The sequence below is a fragment of the Aegilops tauschii genome, chromosome 6 (assembly GCF_002575655.3).
Source record: "Aegilops tauschii subsp. strangulata cultivar AL8/78 chromosome 6, Aet v6.0, whole genome shotgun sequence".
Taxonomy (NCBI): Eukaryota; Viridiplantae; Streptophyta; class Magnoliopsida; order Poales; family Poaceae; genus Aegilops; species Aegilops tauschii.
The window spans coordinates 492,266,817-492,284,721 of record NC_053040.3 but is presented as its reverse complement, the minus strand read 5'-3'; the positions used below and the strand labels follow the sequence as shown (position 1 = coordinate 492,284,721).

At 44.0% G+C, this 17,905-nt stretch overlaps 1 protein-coding gene across 1 annotated transcript; it reads left to right on the top strand.

Annotated features, from left to right (window-relative positions):
• Positions 1-9,899: 9,899 nt before the first annotated feature.
• LOC109746354 (uncharacterized) lies at positions 9,900-15,905 on the top strand. Its single transcript, XM_040391508.2, has 3 exons — positions 9,900-11,401; positions 14,232-14,785; positions 14,890-15,905. Exons 1-3 carry the CDS (start codon positions 10,516-10,518, stop codon positions 15,655-15,657), a joined length of 2,208 nt encoding a protein of 735 aa, XP_040247442.1. The 5' UTR covers positions 9,900-10,515; the 3' UTR covers positions 15,658-15,905.
• Positions 15,906-17,905: the final 2,000 nt, after the last annotated feature.

Here is a 17,905-nt window from a genome sequence, read left to right as displayed (position 1 = left end):
TGTCTACCAGACCGAGGAAAAGAAAAGATAAGGAAGCGAATACATCATACGATGAGCCAAAGCGCCACATAGTTCTTTCAGGAAAAAGGGACAATGTGGGAGTGGAGGGCAAGACAGACATGTCTGAAGATTATGAAAAGTTTCATGAAATTCCTCCCTTCAAAGTCAAGGCTGACCCAAGCATCCTGATAAACGATGAAGATTATCCATGGTTACGGCGCAATAAGCAAATGACACAAGCGAAGAAAAAGTGAAGACTTTCTCCCGCAACTATTATGATGATACCATGCCAACTTTGTAATAGACGAGTATGATACCATTGTCCGTTTTGTACAAGAAGTGCATCTAGTTTTTGCCGTAACCCTCTCAACTTTCTTGCACATGCTATGTGGATGAAATGATGATACCATGCCAACTTTCAACCTTTTCAGAGTTCATTTGAAATGCTTTTCAATTTTAGGGTCTTATAGCTCAAAATAATTAGTAAATGCATGAAAAATAACAGGCCAAAAATTAAAAATTATGCCACCTACTGGGCCACCACGGCCTGAATACGATTAGAAACCCATCCATGGGCCAGGATTCAGGCCCGCAGAAGGCCCAGTAGGCCCACAGGCATGTACAGAGAGGTTAGGCCCGTAAGCCTGCTTTAGAGAGGAGCTCGACAGCTCAGGCGCACCGCACCTTATAAACAGGTGCGGCTCTCTCTTAGCTAGCGAGGTGGGACTAAACTCACCACCACGCCGCTGTGCAAGGCCATTGGTCCATGTTGGTGGCACGAACCGGGACCAATTCGACCCTTTGGTCCCTGTTGGTGCCACGAACCGGTACTAATGAGGCTGTGGCCCCACGAGCACCTTTAGTACTTGTTCGTGGCACGAACCGGTACTAGAGTTTCTTACTAAGCAGTTTTTTAGTCCCACCTCGCTAGCTGAGAGGCACTAGGAGCGGTTTATAAGCCCTGAGTGCAGAGACGATGAAGAAGAGGCGCAATGCTCACGTTGCTTAGCTTCAAGCCTTGAGGAATAAGGTAGACTGCATCGAGCTATGTGCAGTGCAGTCTACACTATTCCGAAAGGCTTGAAGCAAATCAACGAGCATTGCGCCTCTTTTTTATTTTTAATAACTTATTACAACTCCGGACTTCTTGTGTTCCGACAAAATAAAATAAAATTTATGAAACTAAAATTAACAAAGTAGTTTCTGTTCAAAACATTATAAGAAACCTCTATTATTATTGAAATTAAAATCATATAAAATTGATGCAACTAAAATTATCGAAGTATTTTCTGTTCAAAATCATTAAAAGCAAACAGAATTTTCATAAAGAACTTTTTTATAGAAACTTTAATAGCAAAAAGAATTATCATAAAGTAAAATAAATAAGTAATTAGAAACAAAATAAAATAAAATAAATAAGTTTTTTGTTGTAAGTAGAAACAAAACAAAATAAATATAGCAAAAAAGAAAACAAAAAAACTAAATACAGCAAAAAGAATTTTCATAAAGAACTAATGGCACTAGTAGAAAGTTTATATTTTTTCTAAAACTAATGGCACTAACAGAGAGTTTATAATTTTGCTGACCTAAAAGCAAAAAAGAATTAAAAAATAAAGCAAAAAACAAAAGAAAATAAATAATGCAAAAAACAAAAAAAACTGAAGAAAAAAACTATTTTTATACTAAAGTTAATCACAAACTTGTGATTCACACAAATTTCAAAGAATTCAATTTGAAATCTAATGGCACTAATAGAAAGTTTATATTTTTTCTAAAACTAATGACACTAACAGAAAGTTTATAATTTGCTGACCTAAAAGCAAAAAGAATTAAAAAATAAAGCAAAAAACAAAAGAAAATAAATAATGCAAAAAACAAAACAAAAAAACTGAAAAAAAACTATTTTTATAGTAAAGTTAATCACAAACTTGTGATTCACACAAATTTCATAGAATTCAAATTTTAACTATTTAAATTTGAAAACTAATGGCACTAACAGAAAGTTTATAAATTTTCTGACCTAAAAGCACAAAGAATTAAAAAATAAAGAAAAAAACAAAAGAAAATAAATAATGCAAAAAACAGAACCAAAAACTGGAAAAAAAATTAAAAAAACTGCCACCTATTGGGCCACCACGCCATGAGTACGACTAGAAACCCAACCTGGGCCAGGATTCGGGCCCGCAGAAGGCCCAATAGGCCCATAGACAGCACAGTGTGACATTAGGCCCGTAAGCCTGCATTTGAGAGGAGCTCGAGAGGGCAGCCGCAGTGGGGCTTATAAACCACTCCGAGCCCCTCTCAACTAGCGAGGTGGGACTAAACTTTTGGCCGCGGGCAGCGCAAGGCCTTTGGTCCCGGTTGGTGGCACCAACCGGGACTAAAGGGGGCATTGGTACCGGTTCGTGGCACCAACCGGGACAAATGCCCCCACTTTAGTCCCGGTTGGTGCCACCAACCGGGACGAAAGGCCGCCGCTTCCCGCCCTTTGCGCTGCTGAAAAGGGACCTTTGCTCCCGGTTGGTGGCACCAACCGGGACTAAAGGGGGGCATTGGTCCCGGTTGGTGCCACGAACCGGTACCAATGCCCTTGCTATATAACCAGGACTTGTGAAAATTTCACATCTCCCTCGCCTCCCTCGCCAGTTGCCCCCGCCGCCAGGCTGCCCAAATCGCACGCGCGCTCCTCGTCACCGTCGCCGCCGCCGGCCGCCATCCCCGTCTCCCCGTGCCCCTGCCCCGCGCCCAAGCCCACGCCGGCCGCCGCCCCGTGCCCCTGGCCCGTCCCCGAGCACGCACGGCCGCGCCCCTGCGCCCCGGCCCGCCCTCACCATTGTCGTCGTCGCCGGCGCCCGCCCCCACTGCCGCCCCTGCCTCGACGCCGCCCCTCCTCCCCGTTCGGTCCGGCTCCGGCGACCCCCTTTCCTCCCTGTCCCCTCGATCCTCTTCATATAATTTTTTCATATTTTTTTTCATATGCATATGTTGATTATATGGATGGATGGATGATGTATATGTTCATTATATGGATGGATGGATGATGTATGCTTTTTTTTCATATAATTTTTTTAGGCAGATTTTTAGAATTTTTTAGGCAGATTTTTAGAATTTTTTGTGTATGTATGTTATGTTTATATGTATGTATGTATGTTCATATGTATGTATGTTTATATGCAAAGCATATGCAAAGAAAATGTATGAATGGTCATATGCAAAGAAAAATGTATGTATGGTCATATGCAAAGAAAATGTATGTATGTATGTTCATATGAAAGAAAAATGTATGTATGTATGTTCATATGCATATGCAAAGAAAATGTAGTTTTTCGAAATTTTCTATTTGAACATTTTTTTTATGAATGAGAGGAAAAAGGAAAATAAGAAGAGGAAGAAAGGAGAAGAAGAGGAGAGGAAGAAGAGGAGAAATAAATAAGAAGAGGAAAAAAGAAGAAAAAGAAGAGGAGAAGAAGAAAGGAATAGAAGAGAAGAAGAAAAAATAGAAAAAAATTCTATTTTTTCTTCTTCTCTCCTCTATTCCTTTCTTCTTCTCCTCTTTTTTTTTTCTTCTTTTTTTTTCTTCGATCTTCTCCTCTATTCCTTTTCTTCTTCTCCTCTTTTTATTTCTTCTTCGTTTTCTTATGTTTTATCGGGTCTGTCGTCGTCGATATACTACCCCTCACCCGATAACTTCAACACGAGGGGGGGTCGATATACCCCCTCCCCGATAATATTATTTTCCCATGTACGTATGTCGTCGTTGTCGATATAACCCCCTCCCGATAACTTCAACACGTGGGGGGGGGTCGATATACCCCCTCCCCGATAACATTATTTTCCCATGTATGTATGTCGTCATTGTCGATATATATAACTCCCTCCCACATAACTTCGACATGATGGACGGTCGATATTTATACCCCCTCTCGACCGTGATAACTTATACCACGGGAGCACCCCCCGGCCCTCTCGCTCGACCAAAACTCTCGAGGACACCCAAACCCTAGAAAAAAACGATGTCGGTCTCCTACCCACTCCCGCCGCGCCCCTACCCTTGAAGCGTTGCCGAGGCCTCCCCAAACCCGGAATAAGCTAGGTCTATGTTTGCACTAATATATCCACCTGTTGTCATGTTTGTGTAATAATTGCCATGTTGTAATATTTGCAGAAACAATGGAGCACGGACCAGGCGAGCAAGCAGAAGAGGTGTTGGGGGACATAATCTTAGCCGGAGGTGATATCTTGTCGTATCTTAACGACAATGATGGTCTGGAAGAACAGGGTGAAGAAGCAGGCTACGGTGATCGAAGAGTGGAGGAGGAAAGACATGATTATGATGGCTCCGGTGACCCAATGCTGGTGCAAGAAGGAGCCCGTGGTGACGGCTCCGGTGACCGAACAGAGTCCGGCCAGGTAAATATATTAGTTAAGCCTGTGCTGACTAGCTAATTGATGCATTCATTGTTTTGGTATGTACACATATTAATTAACACTCGTCTTTCTTCTTTTCTCTAGCCCTCCGAATCAAGCACAACTTCGGTAAAGAGACGAGGCCCGAAGAGAAAGTTGCGCTCGGATGAAAGGTTTGAGATCACAGCAATCGCGTGCGACGGCCAACCGATTGAACCCCTCCGGACAAAGGATGCATTTGCTGCTCAGTGCGGGGTTCTAGTTAGGGACAAGATCCCGATCAGCATCCACCAATGGTATAAGCCTAAGAAGGAAGACCCTGAGGTGTCTTATGTCACTGATATGCAGAAAGATGATCTTTGGACTGAGCTGAAGGCAAATTTCACCCTACCACCAGAGGAGGATTCGGAGAAGCCAGTTAAAGAGCAATTAATCAAGTCTCATGCTCTTAAGAAGATGGCAGACCTATTCAGGAGGTGGAAGAATGAGCTGAAAACGTTTGTCGACAAAGAAGAGACACCAGAATTCATCGGCCGGTATGAGAAGATCAGAGACCACTGGCCCGCATTTGTGGCCCACAAGACATCGCAAAAGAGTAAGAAGATGTCAACGAGAAACAAGAAGAATGCTGCGAAGAAGAAGCTTCACCATCGCACGGGGTCAGGTGGCTACCTTAAAGCCCGACCTAAGTGGGCCAAGGCTGAGAGGGATCTGCTTGATAAAGGGATCGAACCAGAGACAATGAACTAGCCAGACCGTTGCCGGACTTGGTTCTTCGGGGCTGGCGGAACCTTGGACCCTGTATCAGGGAAGTGCCGTTGGACGGACGAGCAACTTGAAATACCCGTCAAGAAGCTTAAGTACTATATCGATGCAGCGCAGGAAGGGACGTTCGTTCCAGACAGAGAGAACGACGAGCTCACAATGGCCCTCGGAAATCCTGAGCACCCTGGACGGACACGAGGCACGCCAGGCTCCGTTCCGTGGAAGGCTAGTTTTCCGGACGCGGGCGGTTACAAAAGCCAGGAGAGGAGGAAAAAAGTGGAGCAGATCCAAATTCAGAAGCTGCACGAAAGGGTTCAAGCGCTAGAGGAATGAGACGGCAATCGACATGCCGAAACTGCCCCCGAAGCTACACCGCCATCTCAGCGGAGAAGCAGCGTGGCTTCCACCGAGCTGCTTCAGCTGGAGCATGCGGCTCCTGCTAGCTACCCCGTGGATGCTATCACGGAGTCTCAACATTGCCACCTTATGGCAGAATGGCAGAACTTCAAAGTCAAGGCGGCTGTTGGCTCTGTTTTACCGCCTGAACCCGGCGCAACCTACCACTGCCGGCCGATTCCAGAAGGATATGCTAGGGTGATGGTGGATGAAATAACGGAGGGATTTGAGGAGCTCCAGCTTGACCATCCTACCGGTGAAGGGGAGACTCGGCTGGGTTCTGCTCTGAAGACTCCATGCCTATGGCGGAAGGAGCTCATCAAGCTTCCGAACTAGACGGCTCCGGCGAGTAAGGGCACTCCGCCTCCTCCTCCGGCGAGTGATCAGGGCACTCAGCCTCCTTCTCCGGCGCGTGGCGGCACTCCGCCTCCTTCTCCGCCTGCGCCGGCGCGCCAGAGCAGCCAGCCTCCTCCTTCTCCGCCTCGTCAGCAAGGGCGGAAGAGACCCGCCGCCGCTTCGGCTGCTCCGGCGCGTCATAGTCCTTCTCCTCCGCCTCGTAAGCAAGGAAAGAAGACAGCCGCAGCCGCTCCGTCTGCTCTGCCGGCGTCTAGCAGTACAGCTGCCAGAGGCGGGAGGCAATACAGATTCGGTCCTTCTCTGAAGACTCCAGAGAAGTTACCATACGAGAGGACCGAGGAGGAAACTAGGGAGATCGTGCGAGCTGAAGTGACAAACTTCTTTGAAGGGGTGAAAGCAAAGAAACATCCACCTCTGGAGGAGAAGGTAGATCCGGTGAAAGCAAAGCGCACTCTGGCTGCCCTGACAAAACCACCAAAGTCTCCGCCGAGAGGCAACTATGAGCGCATTCTTGCAAAGACATATGCCGAAGCGGAGCGGTCGGGAAGTACTGTCAGTGATAAGAGGTTAAAAGAACGACGAGCTGGGAAAAAAATTGCCCAGCTTGGCGAACGAGCGAACCAATCGTGCCCCCCGCTCAAGGTGTCAAAACACATCGTCGCTAATGATCCGAGGATGGTGCCCGGTTATAGCAATCTTGGAGATTACCTGCCCGACGATGTACATTATGAAATCATGGAGGTGGACGAACACAAATACCATTACGGGAAGCCTCTCATCAAAGATGAAAGATCTCTAACAACGATGATGCGAAGATTACATGATTGGTACATGAAAACCAGCAGAGAGTCTGATGGAACGAGTACTTTGACGCTGAGAGTTAAACCGGAGCATGACCTCGTTGGAATTGTACTGCTGAATGTTCCATTTGAGGATTTCTTCCAGTTTTACAATCAAAAGGCCCTCGATAAAACAACGATCACTTGCTACTCTCTGTAAGTAGTACTACTTCTGTCATTAAGTCTCTCTATATAGGTCAGCTCTTTCATTGCATGTATTTATAATTATCCTCACTATATTATGCAGATTGAAGATCGTCGAATTGAAGAAAAGACAAATCGGTGATATTGGGTTCATTAACACAAATCTCATAGATGCATATACGGTTGAAAAACATCCCAAAGAAGCCGAGGCCAACTTGCTACAATCGTTGGTATTAAATCAAAGCAAAGATATAATACTCTTTCCTTACAACTTCAAGTGAGTGTTACTGTCTTGTGCATATTCGGTTTCCCTTATTAGTCCAGGTTATGGTAGTGTAATTGATGACTTATGCATGCATGCGCAGCTTCCACTATATTCTCCTAGAGGTTAAGCTTGAGCAGGGAGTAGTAACCGTCTTAGACTCGAGACGAAAAGATCCCCAGGACTATGCGAACATGACTCAAATGCTCGAGAAGTAAGTTAAATCGATCATTATCCACCATATCAGCAACTTTGTTCATTTCCTGATATCAAGTAATTGTTTTCTTTGTCTGGCAGGGTTTGGAGAAAATTCACCACAAAAGCTCCGGGACTGCCGAAGAAGCTGCAATTTAAACACCCGAAAGTAAGTACTATAGTAGCATGTTCCGCGCATCTCCTAGTGATTCAAGCGCTAGTTTCATCAATACCATTTAGCATGCTTGCTTATCAGTTTGATTGACCTCTATTTCTTGTAAAGTGGTTGTGGCAGGAACCCGGAAATAATTACTGTGGATACTACGTTTGCGAGTCCATCCGCTACACGACCTGTGAGCGGGGCTACACTGAAGAACAATATGAAGTGCGTAAGCAATAATATTCACAATTTTATTTTATTACCATCATTTGTGTTGAGTTTCATTTATTCATATATATATATATATGTATTGACCCCCTTCTTCAAATTAAATGTTTCGGAAGCGGGATGAACTCCTAGCACCAGATCGTATGCGAGGAATTCAAGAGGAATTGGCGGCATTCTTCCTTGACCACGTGATCGCTGAAAACGGAGAATACTATGTGGACCCTGTGTTCTTACAATTTAATTAGGAGATTGTATTGTAAGAGATAATTATTGTATATATGTAGCCGGTAGTGTCGGATAGATATACGAGAACTTGTTGTTCGACCAATCTCTCGGAGAAGGAGAGGTGGTCGATATCACTTCTCTCTGTATGCATATGTTCATGACGATCTTTTGTTTCCTTCATTTGATTACTAGCTAGCGTGTCTAGTCCTCTCCATACGTATATAGTACGTAGCGTCGACCAAGCACGGAGATAAGAGAGGACACTTCTCTCTATTAATTAGCTAGCTAACACAATATATGAAACACCTAAATTAACCCCCCAAAACCCCTAAACCACCCCCTTTCAAAAAAAAACAAAAACCTCAGCTCCTGCCAGCTGCTGACGCGTGGATGCCTAATGGTCCCGGTTGGTGACACCAACCGGGACAAAAGGCCCTACCTATTGGTCCCGGTAGGTGGCACCAACCGGGACCAAAGGCCCCCCTGCCTGGGCTGGCAGCAGCGGCCACGTGGAGGACCTTCTGTCCCGGTTCATGTAAGAACCGGGACTAAAGGGTTAGAGCTTTAGTAACGACCCTTTAGTCCCGGTTCGAAAACCGGGACAAAAGGCCCTTACAAACCGGGGTAAAAGCCCCTTTTCCTACTAGTGAATGTCCGGGTTGTTGCCTCGGTCATCTTCTTTCATCGGCAATGGCTTTGCCTTTGGTAAGCTACTTTGGAGGTCCACAAAGTTGCATATCTGCGACAGAGCCACGTCAAACTTAGGTGAAGAGGTGATCCGTCCTAGTTTGTTTTGGTGGCTACTATGATGATACTGGAGGCAGGTGACGGGCGTTGGTGTCAAGCTCAAGGGATTCTTTGAGCTGTGTTTTACTTTTCTTGGCTAGTGGCCCTTTATGCAAAACCTAGAGTTCTGTTGTCTTTTCATTTTTGTCAGGTCGATTTTTATGTGATTTGCTACTTGATTTTTATTATATGAATGAGACACGTATTACGATGTGAAAAAAAATTCCCCATAAGAAAACTCACTCTAAGTACCTGCTCCATAAAAACCCTCCCTCTACCCTAAAATTTAAAACTTCTTTCCTCCTTGATTTTTGTTTTGCAACCTTGCGCCATATTTCATTCTTATTGGTGTGGACCAGAGCCCAAAGACAATAATAATAATTGAAGATAAATAACCCCTGCTCAAATAATGCCTAAACCTGCCGAGGCGGGCGCGTTTCATGTGCACTTAGAGATTTTTTTGAAATAGTTTCATGGGACTACAACCCACCCTATATTTCAACACATGGCTACATCGATGTTGGGAAAATCCTTTCATGGTTATTCTGAGCTATGCTAAACCTTCAAGCGATTTAAGGTACTTCAATTCCGCTGGATAGGTGTGCTATCATCTGTGCATAATGTACGAGAAAATGACTGCCCTCTCTTGCTATGTACAAGTCCCCGCCACTTAACCATATCTTAGTAGTAGTCGCTGAAGCAAAGGTAAGAGCGGACCAATCTGTACAGAGGTTGCAGTGGAGAAAGAAAGTCTTTTTACATGCAATGTGTGCATAATGCATAGTACTAGTAGATATAACCCTGACACTGATTTTTCTTACAAACGCATTTCTGATGGCAGCAGTACGTTCCAGTAATTTTATTCGGCATGTGAACAAACGAGCAAAAAATACGAACTTGGCTGTGCTCCCATGCCTTACCACACCACGGAGGTATCTGATCCAAAGTGTACAACCCAGCTCTGCTGCTCTGGCCTTCTTTATTCAAAGATAAAGGAAGGACCAGGTAGGGCGACAAATTCCATCTTTGTTTTTACAATCCATATGCCAAATCGCACATGGGTGCTTTTTTTGTGTGTGTCATCTTTTGTATATAGCACACGAACGCTAGGTTGTGTGCGTTTCAACAATGACAGTCTCCCTCACACAGGTCGGAAGTCCTTGTGCGGTGAATGATTTGAACAATGTGGGACGTCTATTTCTATACTAATAACGTCAGACCGTATATCACAGGAATACCTGGAATCTACACCGCGGCAAAACCTAAATAAGCACATCGCTGGAGATGTATTTTGTGAGAAGATGGCAGAAATACGCTCGGTTCTGTCGTCTCTGTTAAATGGATGCTGCGCTCTTCGTCGGCCGTGTTATGTTATGCCTCTGCAGATTATTCCACAGGTAAAATTCAGGTGACAAAGATGTAAAAGTAGAATGCTACGAAAGTGTAGCTCTGCTCTTGCCTTTCTTTATTAAAAGAAAAAGAAGAAACAGGTAGGGCGACAATTCACTCTTTGTTCTTTAATTAATTAGCTCCAACCGCAAGCAAAGAGGATGCTGCAGCAGAAGACCAGCCATGGACAGGCCATGCATGCCACACCAGCAACACTTCACGTGCTTTGGCTTTACTCTTTGTGCAACCACATAAGGGTGCCCCGAATAGGAGTTAGCTGCACAACAATCACTGACACACTGTCATACATTGACAATCAGACTTCTACCGAGAAGGGTACCTAGAGTTCGCACCTCGTGTTCATGATGGCGTCAAGCAGCAGGGAGGAGCCTTGTACCTCACCCATTGTGGCGGATGCTACTTCAATGGTGAGCATGGAAGCCGAGATGGTTGTGGCCACAGGCCGTGACCGTTGCCATGAGTTGAAGGATATGCTCAACAGGGCAGATCCGTCGACCATGGTAGTGGTGATGGCCTCAGGCAACCAGACTTCCACGCTAAAGCCTCGCTCGCCGGTCATGGATCCTCGGCTGCTAGCAGCGGCCTGCTCTGGCTCTTTCCAGGATCTGGAAACACTTCTCAATGGGGATGACCATCAAGCCTCGAGCGAACGGACCATCGGAAGCTCGATGATGCATCGAGCTTCTGGTGATGAAGAAGCATTTCTTAGGGAGTCCCTCCTCGATGCGGTCACCATTGGAGGCAACACTCTCCTCCATGTGATCGCCACCAATGGTGATCGCGAGGACTTCTTGAATAAAGCTACCTTCATCCACATGAAGGCAAAAAACTTACTCTTCGTGCAGAACAATAGGGGAGATACACCCCTACATTGTGCTGCACGAGCGGGGAACTCACAAATGGTGTCTCTTCTCATTGATCTTACCAAAGGTCAAGATAACAATGTTAGCAGAGTGAAGGCACTACTGGAGACAGAAAACAAGCTCAAGGAGACAGCTTTGCACGAGGCTGTACGCTCAGGCAACAATGATATGGTCAAGTTGTTCCTGGAGGAGGATCCACAATTGGCCAGTTTTCCCAAGGATGGTACTTCTCCATTGTATCTAGCCATCTTACTGTTAAAAAAAATCACCGCAGAAACACTCTACGAGTCGAGCCGCGGGGTTATTTCATACTCTGGACCAAATGGACAAAATGCATTGCATGCTGCTGTTCTCCGAGACAAAGGTACATGTCCTCACTTCTTTTATATTATTATGTTCAAAATATTTTATCGGTGGGACTCGTCAGAAGAATTTTTATGTCCTTAAGTTCAGACTTTTTATCCTTTTGACCATAACCTATGTAGCTTGATTTTCATTAATGAAATCTGGATAAATTCCCTTTTGAAAAGAAAAGGATAAAAGAATCAGATAATCCAAATGAAGTCAAAGATGTAAAAAAATATAGAGACCTAAAAAATTATTGAGGCAATGTAAAAAAAATATTCAAGCCTGTTTTAAAATAACAAACCATGGTAATACCAAGTAGTATTAGCTTCAGGATATACGACAAGTAAACTATGAGAACTCGGTAATCCACGTCTAAGCCCAGGCTCAGATGCTCCCCGTGAATAGTAAATTCAGAAAATATAGAAAAACAGTTCAGAAAATTCTGAATTCTTTTACATCCAAGATGACCGAGTCTTCCAGGAGCATGCAAATTTTTACAATCAAATGTCATTTAGAGGAGCTCATGACAAAAAAAATCGAGTCTAAGCAGTGCAACTTCTCAAAGTTTCTTTAAGAGCTAAATTTTGTATTTTTCTACGAGCTCCTCGAATGTCACAACACCACAAAAAAATCACACAACTTGCACACTCAAGCATCTTGGATGCCCAAAAAATTCATATTTTTTTTGAAATTGTTTGCTTTTTTAATGAATTTACTGTACATGCACGGGTGCTGATAGCCCAGGCTCAGAATAGTTGCTCAAATGAGAACTAGGAAACTCTATCCTCATAGATATGTGTAGCATGGAAACGTGTAGAGTTATAGTCCAAAATATTAATTATTGTATGCATTTCAAGGAATTGTGAGTGCATTTGTGCAAATACAATGTGCACTTGCAATTTGTTGGAAAAATACATCAACGTGCGTCTTGTAAAAGGATGGGCTTTTACAACTATTGTTGCAAGCCCATTTTTTATCATTATTTGCGTGATTCGAATAGAAATGCAAGTAGAATAGGAATATTTCCAGAGGGAGCCAAACATCCATAGTCACCTATCCATCTGCTGAAGGCCATGGTTTGAATTGTGAAAAAGTTTCAATTTATCATAGTTGTGATTTCTCACTATATAGGTGCATTATTATAATGGTACAATCACTATGAAATGTTTTTTTGGGTTTGCTAAAGCTTAGGCAGCTCCGATTTCGCCAAATCACAGTCAATTTCTTGGCCGTACACTTTCTTCATAATTCATACTGCAGAAATGCCACTCACCAAATCACTGCCGGTATACCATCACTACCTTCTGACTATGAAGAAATGCCGGTCGCCAATATGTCTTACTGCAAGCACTTGTGCAGATTTTAAACAAGGGAAAATCAAAGGGGCATGTCTCCCACTTAATCTTATGGTGCGGCTCCTCCCAATGGGAATTTCCCCAGAGACCACATGCATGCATGCATGAATCTCTCATCTTATGCTGACATCATCACACTAATTTCTAAATTTGATTTGTAAAAATGATTATCACTCAAAACGTTAATTTGATTGTTGAGCAACTTTTCTTCTCTCTCCATACTTTCGAAGCCTACTGCTATTTCTTTGTGAATCAATAAGAATTCCAAACATCTCTCACGCAACCGCCTCCCCCCCCCCCCCCCCCCCCCCAAGAAAAGCCTAGGGTTCCTCTGCCCCCGTCAGCGCTGCCATTGGTCCGCCTCGTCTCCGGTGGCCTTAGGACCATGGCGGCACAGTGTATCTTGGCCCTTGCTGACGGGAGAGCTCTGCTTTCAGATATTCCTTCAAGCTTTGTTAGGGTTAGTGTCCTGCTTAGGAAGACGAGACAGCGGCGGCTCCTTGAAGACGGAATATGTTTCTCCCCACCCATCCTCCATCCCGGTGATGTGTCTAGCATCGTCGATGGTCTTGTGGAGGGGTGTCTCCGGCGGATCTGTACATGGTGGATTTGCTCGGATAGGGTCGTAGTTTGTCTACGTTCATGTGGCTTCAGGTTGGATCCTGCCGATCTACACTATTCTTCATTGGCAGCGGTTCTTGTTCTGCTACGCTGGTCCTATGGGGCCTTAGCGACGACTTGCCGACTGTCTACTACAACGAGTTTTGCCCGGCTCTGGCGAGGGAGTGGCGATGAGGGCGGCGCGTATTTGGCTCGATTCAGTGCTTGTAGTCGTCTCTAGGTGGTCTATGGATTTGGATATAAATTCGTATTATTCCTTGTGTTCATTGTACTGCCATGATTGAAGATGAATAGATCAAAAGTTCTCTCGTAAAAAAAAATAAGAATGCCCAGATAAGTAAAAAAAGGTATATAACTATGGCTGAAGAAAAAAAATACTTTTGTAAAAACTAATTTTTTAACTGTACATACAAATTTGCGAGGAGAGACAATGTATGAACGTAAATTTTCAAGAATTTTTCTCTATTTCCTAAAATGGGAGTATAAGCAGAGCACTTGGAGAGAAAGAAGTCTCTCTTAGAGATAATGTAGGGGATGGATTACAAATCCTGTTCTACCAAATATAGAGATATGAGACTACTGCAGCTTTTCTTCTCTCTCAACACTTTCGAAGCCTACTGCTATTTCTTTGTGAATCAATAAGAATAGCCAGATAAGTAAAAAGGTATATAAACTATGACCGAAGCAAAAAGTCATAGTATGAACGTGTATTTTTTAGAATTTTTCTCTCTTTCCTAAAAAAAAGAGTGCACGCAGAGCACTCATGCGATACAAAAGGGGTAGGCATAGAGTTTAGAGGCGATTATTTTCTTAGTTGTTCTTTTTTCTCTTTATCTCTCTCTCTGATTATAACTGGGTTGCTACCTCCAGATCTTACAAAAATGTTGTTAGCATGGAACAACGACCTTACAGTACAACATGATAATAATGGAAGTACACCTCTTCACTTAGCTGCATCTGCACGTGTGCTATGGGGAAAACAGCAACAAAGCATATGTTTGCTCCTACTGAAAGCCAATCCAGATGCATTGTATCAACCGGACAACAATGGATCATTCCCCACACACGTGGCTGCATCCGTCGACGACACATATGCCATTAATGCTTTTCTCCGGGAGTCGCCCAGTTGCGCTGGTCTATGTGATGCTAGGGGAAGGACATTTCTTCATGTTGCAGTTGACAAAATGAAAATATGGACAGTCTGTTTTGCTAGCCTCACCCGATCATTATCATGGATGTTGAATATGCAAGACAATGATGGCAATACTGCCCTGCACCTAGCTGTCCAGACAGGGAGGCTCAGGATAGTTTGTGCTCTGCTCGGGAATAGACTAGTACACTTAAATTTGACAAATGAAAAAGGGGAGACTCCGTTAGATATTGCACGTGGCAATTATCCCAGAGAAGAACCATATTACTTCCAGGTAATATGCCTGCGCAATCCTTTTACTTTTAAGCACAGTCCTTGTAGTAAATGGTAACTGTTAAGACCTGTGTGATTCAACTATTATTTATTTTGATTTTGCAGAACAGTGAAGCAAAAATATATCGCGCCCTAAAATCTGCTGGTGCTAAATGGGGTATTTGTCGCCAGGATTACCTTGAAGAAAACGATATTGCACTAACAAGAAAGGATGAAGCTCATAAAATGGATAAAGTGCAAGAGCAGACACAAACTCTATGTATTGGCTCCGTACTAATTGCAACCGTGACATTTGGTGCAAGCTTTGCCATGCCTGGAGGTTATAGAGCTGATGATCACACTAATGGAGGCACACCAACACTTGCTGGAAGGTATGCATTTGATGCATTCACGTTGGTCAATGCGCTTGCCTTTGCTTCTTCCATCATGGCTACAATTTCTCTCATGTTTTCTGGGTCTCCCATAATAAGCCCTCGAAGCCGGGAAAGGCACATAGGATATGCCTATGGCTTCGTGTTGGTCTCGGTTACAAACTTGGCAGTTGCCTTTGTACTTGGTACATACGCAATGCTAGCTCCAGTTGCTCATAAGACTGCTATTGCAGTATGTCTCCTAAGTTCTACCATACTGCTCTACCAAAATTTGGAACTTGCAATCAAGAATAGTGTTCAGATACCAGCAGTCAGCATGAGAAAATGGACATTTCACGGGATAGCCATAGCCTTGAGATTCCCACTGGCAGCACTTTCATTCGTTGTCACTATTCTAGTTAACCTTGGGCCCACAGTTGTCATCCTTTGTTTGGCTGCATGGATAGATCACATCGGTGGCAACGTCGAACCAGTGGCACAGCCACCGACACCATTAGCTTGAAGGGGAGACATCTATTACATGTATCATTACTATCTTTTGTAAGTGTGACTCTTTTCGCGCAGCCAATTTGAGATTTCCGACCTACTATCACTAGAATCATGCTTCTTGGGAAACTTAATGAATCGTGTGTGTGGTCTGTTATGCTTAGACCTTTCTTTGTTCAAGATTGAGTTAATGTGCTTGTACCAGTGTAATGTAAACAATGCTTCCTGTATTTGTGTGCAACTGCATATTATATTCTCCGGATGATAATATGACTCGTCTAAGCCAATAGGAGCTATATTATTTTTCTGCCATGGATTGATATTTTTCAGCATTATTTTGGATGCAAATATCTCTATACTGCTTGCAATGTCATATTTTGGTCCTGCCGGCTTGGCGCACCAGTACAATTGTGTTGAGCTCTGTGTCATGCCACTCATAAGGGAAGGGAGAGACCTGAGAATTAAAATCAATCCACCAGTGGGCCGGAATCAGATTGGGCAAAGCCTTGAGTAAAGTTTTCACAATTTTTTTCCGTCTCCCCTCCATCTTTCGTCTGGTTTTTTTCCATCTCTCCTCCCACCTTACCATGCGCTCGCAGGAAACGATTCCCCCTCGCACGAAATCTAAGGTTATGGGCAAGATGATAGCTTAAGAATTGAGGATCAAGTAGTCTTATACCATTTATCACTACAAGTTTGAAGATTCATGAATATGAGTTAATACTGAATTAAACAACGCTGTGCAGTGTTTGGAAACACTGACAGATTACAGAGTTTACCAAGGTTATCAGTAAGATTAAAAATCGAGGACCAAAATTCTGAACAGGTGTTCACACATTATCTGCCAAGCAGGATCTACCTTCTAACCTACAAATGGGCCAAACCTGTCAAAATGATTGCGGGAAAATTTTGCATCATGCAACTTTGTTTCAGGCACAATGTACAGTTAGAAACCTCGCTCATGTTGCCGTCAGAGAAAAACTTGGGAACGGTCTTTACAATCTTGAGAGGAAGTTTAGAACATTATGCTGAAAACCTATGTTGTCGGAATAATTTCAGTCTTTTCGACTGCTGTCCGACGATGAGGCATGGCTGCCGGGCAAACTTAAGTGCGCCCTACCTTGGGCTAGCCTCCTTCGAGCGCTTCCTCATTCCGCAACGGACGCGGTTCTCATAGCTGCGCGCTGGCAAGACTAACTCCGGCTTCCGACAGGTCCATGCTGCACATAGGATGCAGAAAAATAAAATCCTAGAGCTGCGTGTGGTTCAGGCATGCTGATGTGATCTGATGTCGTCGTCATGTTGGCGGGCGCTATGAAATTGACGTGTTATGCTTCCGAAATTTCTGGGATTTGTCGGAATTAAAAAGGAAGGAGCTCTCCGCTTCATACAAGCACCAGGCAACGAGCATGCGTGTATCAAACTAATCCACGTCGTGGTACAGAATGGCATCTACGTACGTCAATATAAATCTGTAGCTACTAACCTATTCCCTACTAATGAAGGGAGAACGTGCGGCCAGGGACAAAAAGGAAAAAATATAGGCCATGCAACTGCTCGACGCCGCTGATGCACACGCTCCCTCGACAAGGCACTCGCCACGGCCCGGCTCTTCATGCACGAAGAACGAGACCACCCTCCCGTTTCTCGCTCGCCTTCTGCACTCCACTGTACTGGCGAGCAATGGCACTTACTCCATCTATGCCAACCACATCATCTTCTCTTGATGCACCCACATGCTAGCTGCCTGCCTCTGCCACATGCCAGCAGGGAGAACTGTCCCTGCAGCTGTTGAATAAATGTCTATTAGACAGACATGAATATGCGATGATCCATGGTGTGTGGATAAATATTACATGTATTGATGTATACAACACAAGAGACCAAGTAGTATGGTCTTGTTGTGCATATTGATTCAGATGCATCCGATCAGTGAATACCATTTATACGTCATCGATGCCAAATAGGAGCTGGGACAGTTCTCGTAGCATGCACTAAATTAACTAAATATTCTTTAGATCACCAGTTCCTCTCTTTTTTGACAAAGGGACATCCAGCCTCTGCAACAACGCAATACCCTAATGGCAGTGTAGATGCACGTAGCCAAAAGAAGAAGAAGAAGAAGAAGAAGAAGAAGAAGAAGAAGAAGAAGAAGCTAAAAAAGAAAAGTTCCGCTACCGTGATCTAGTCCGTGAAGCAGAAGTACAAACACCACCGAGACAGCAGTTGAAGTCCAAATTCTCCAAAAGTGACGCCTCCAAGAA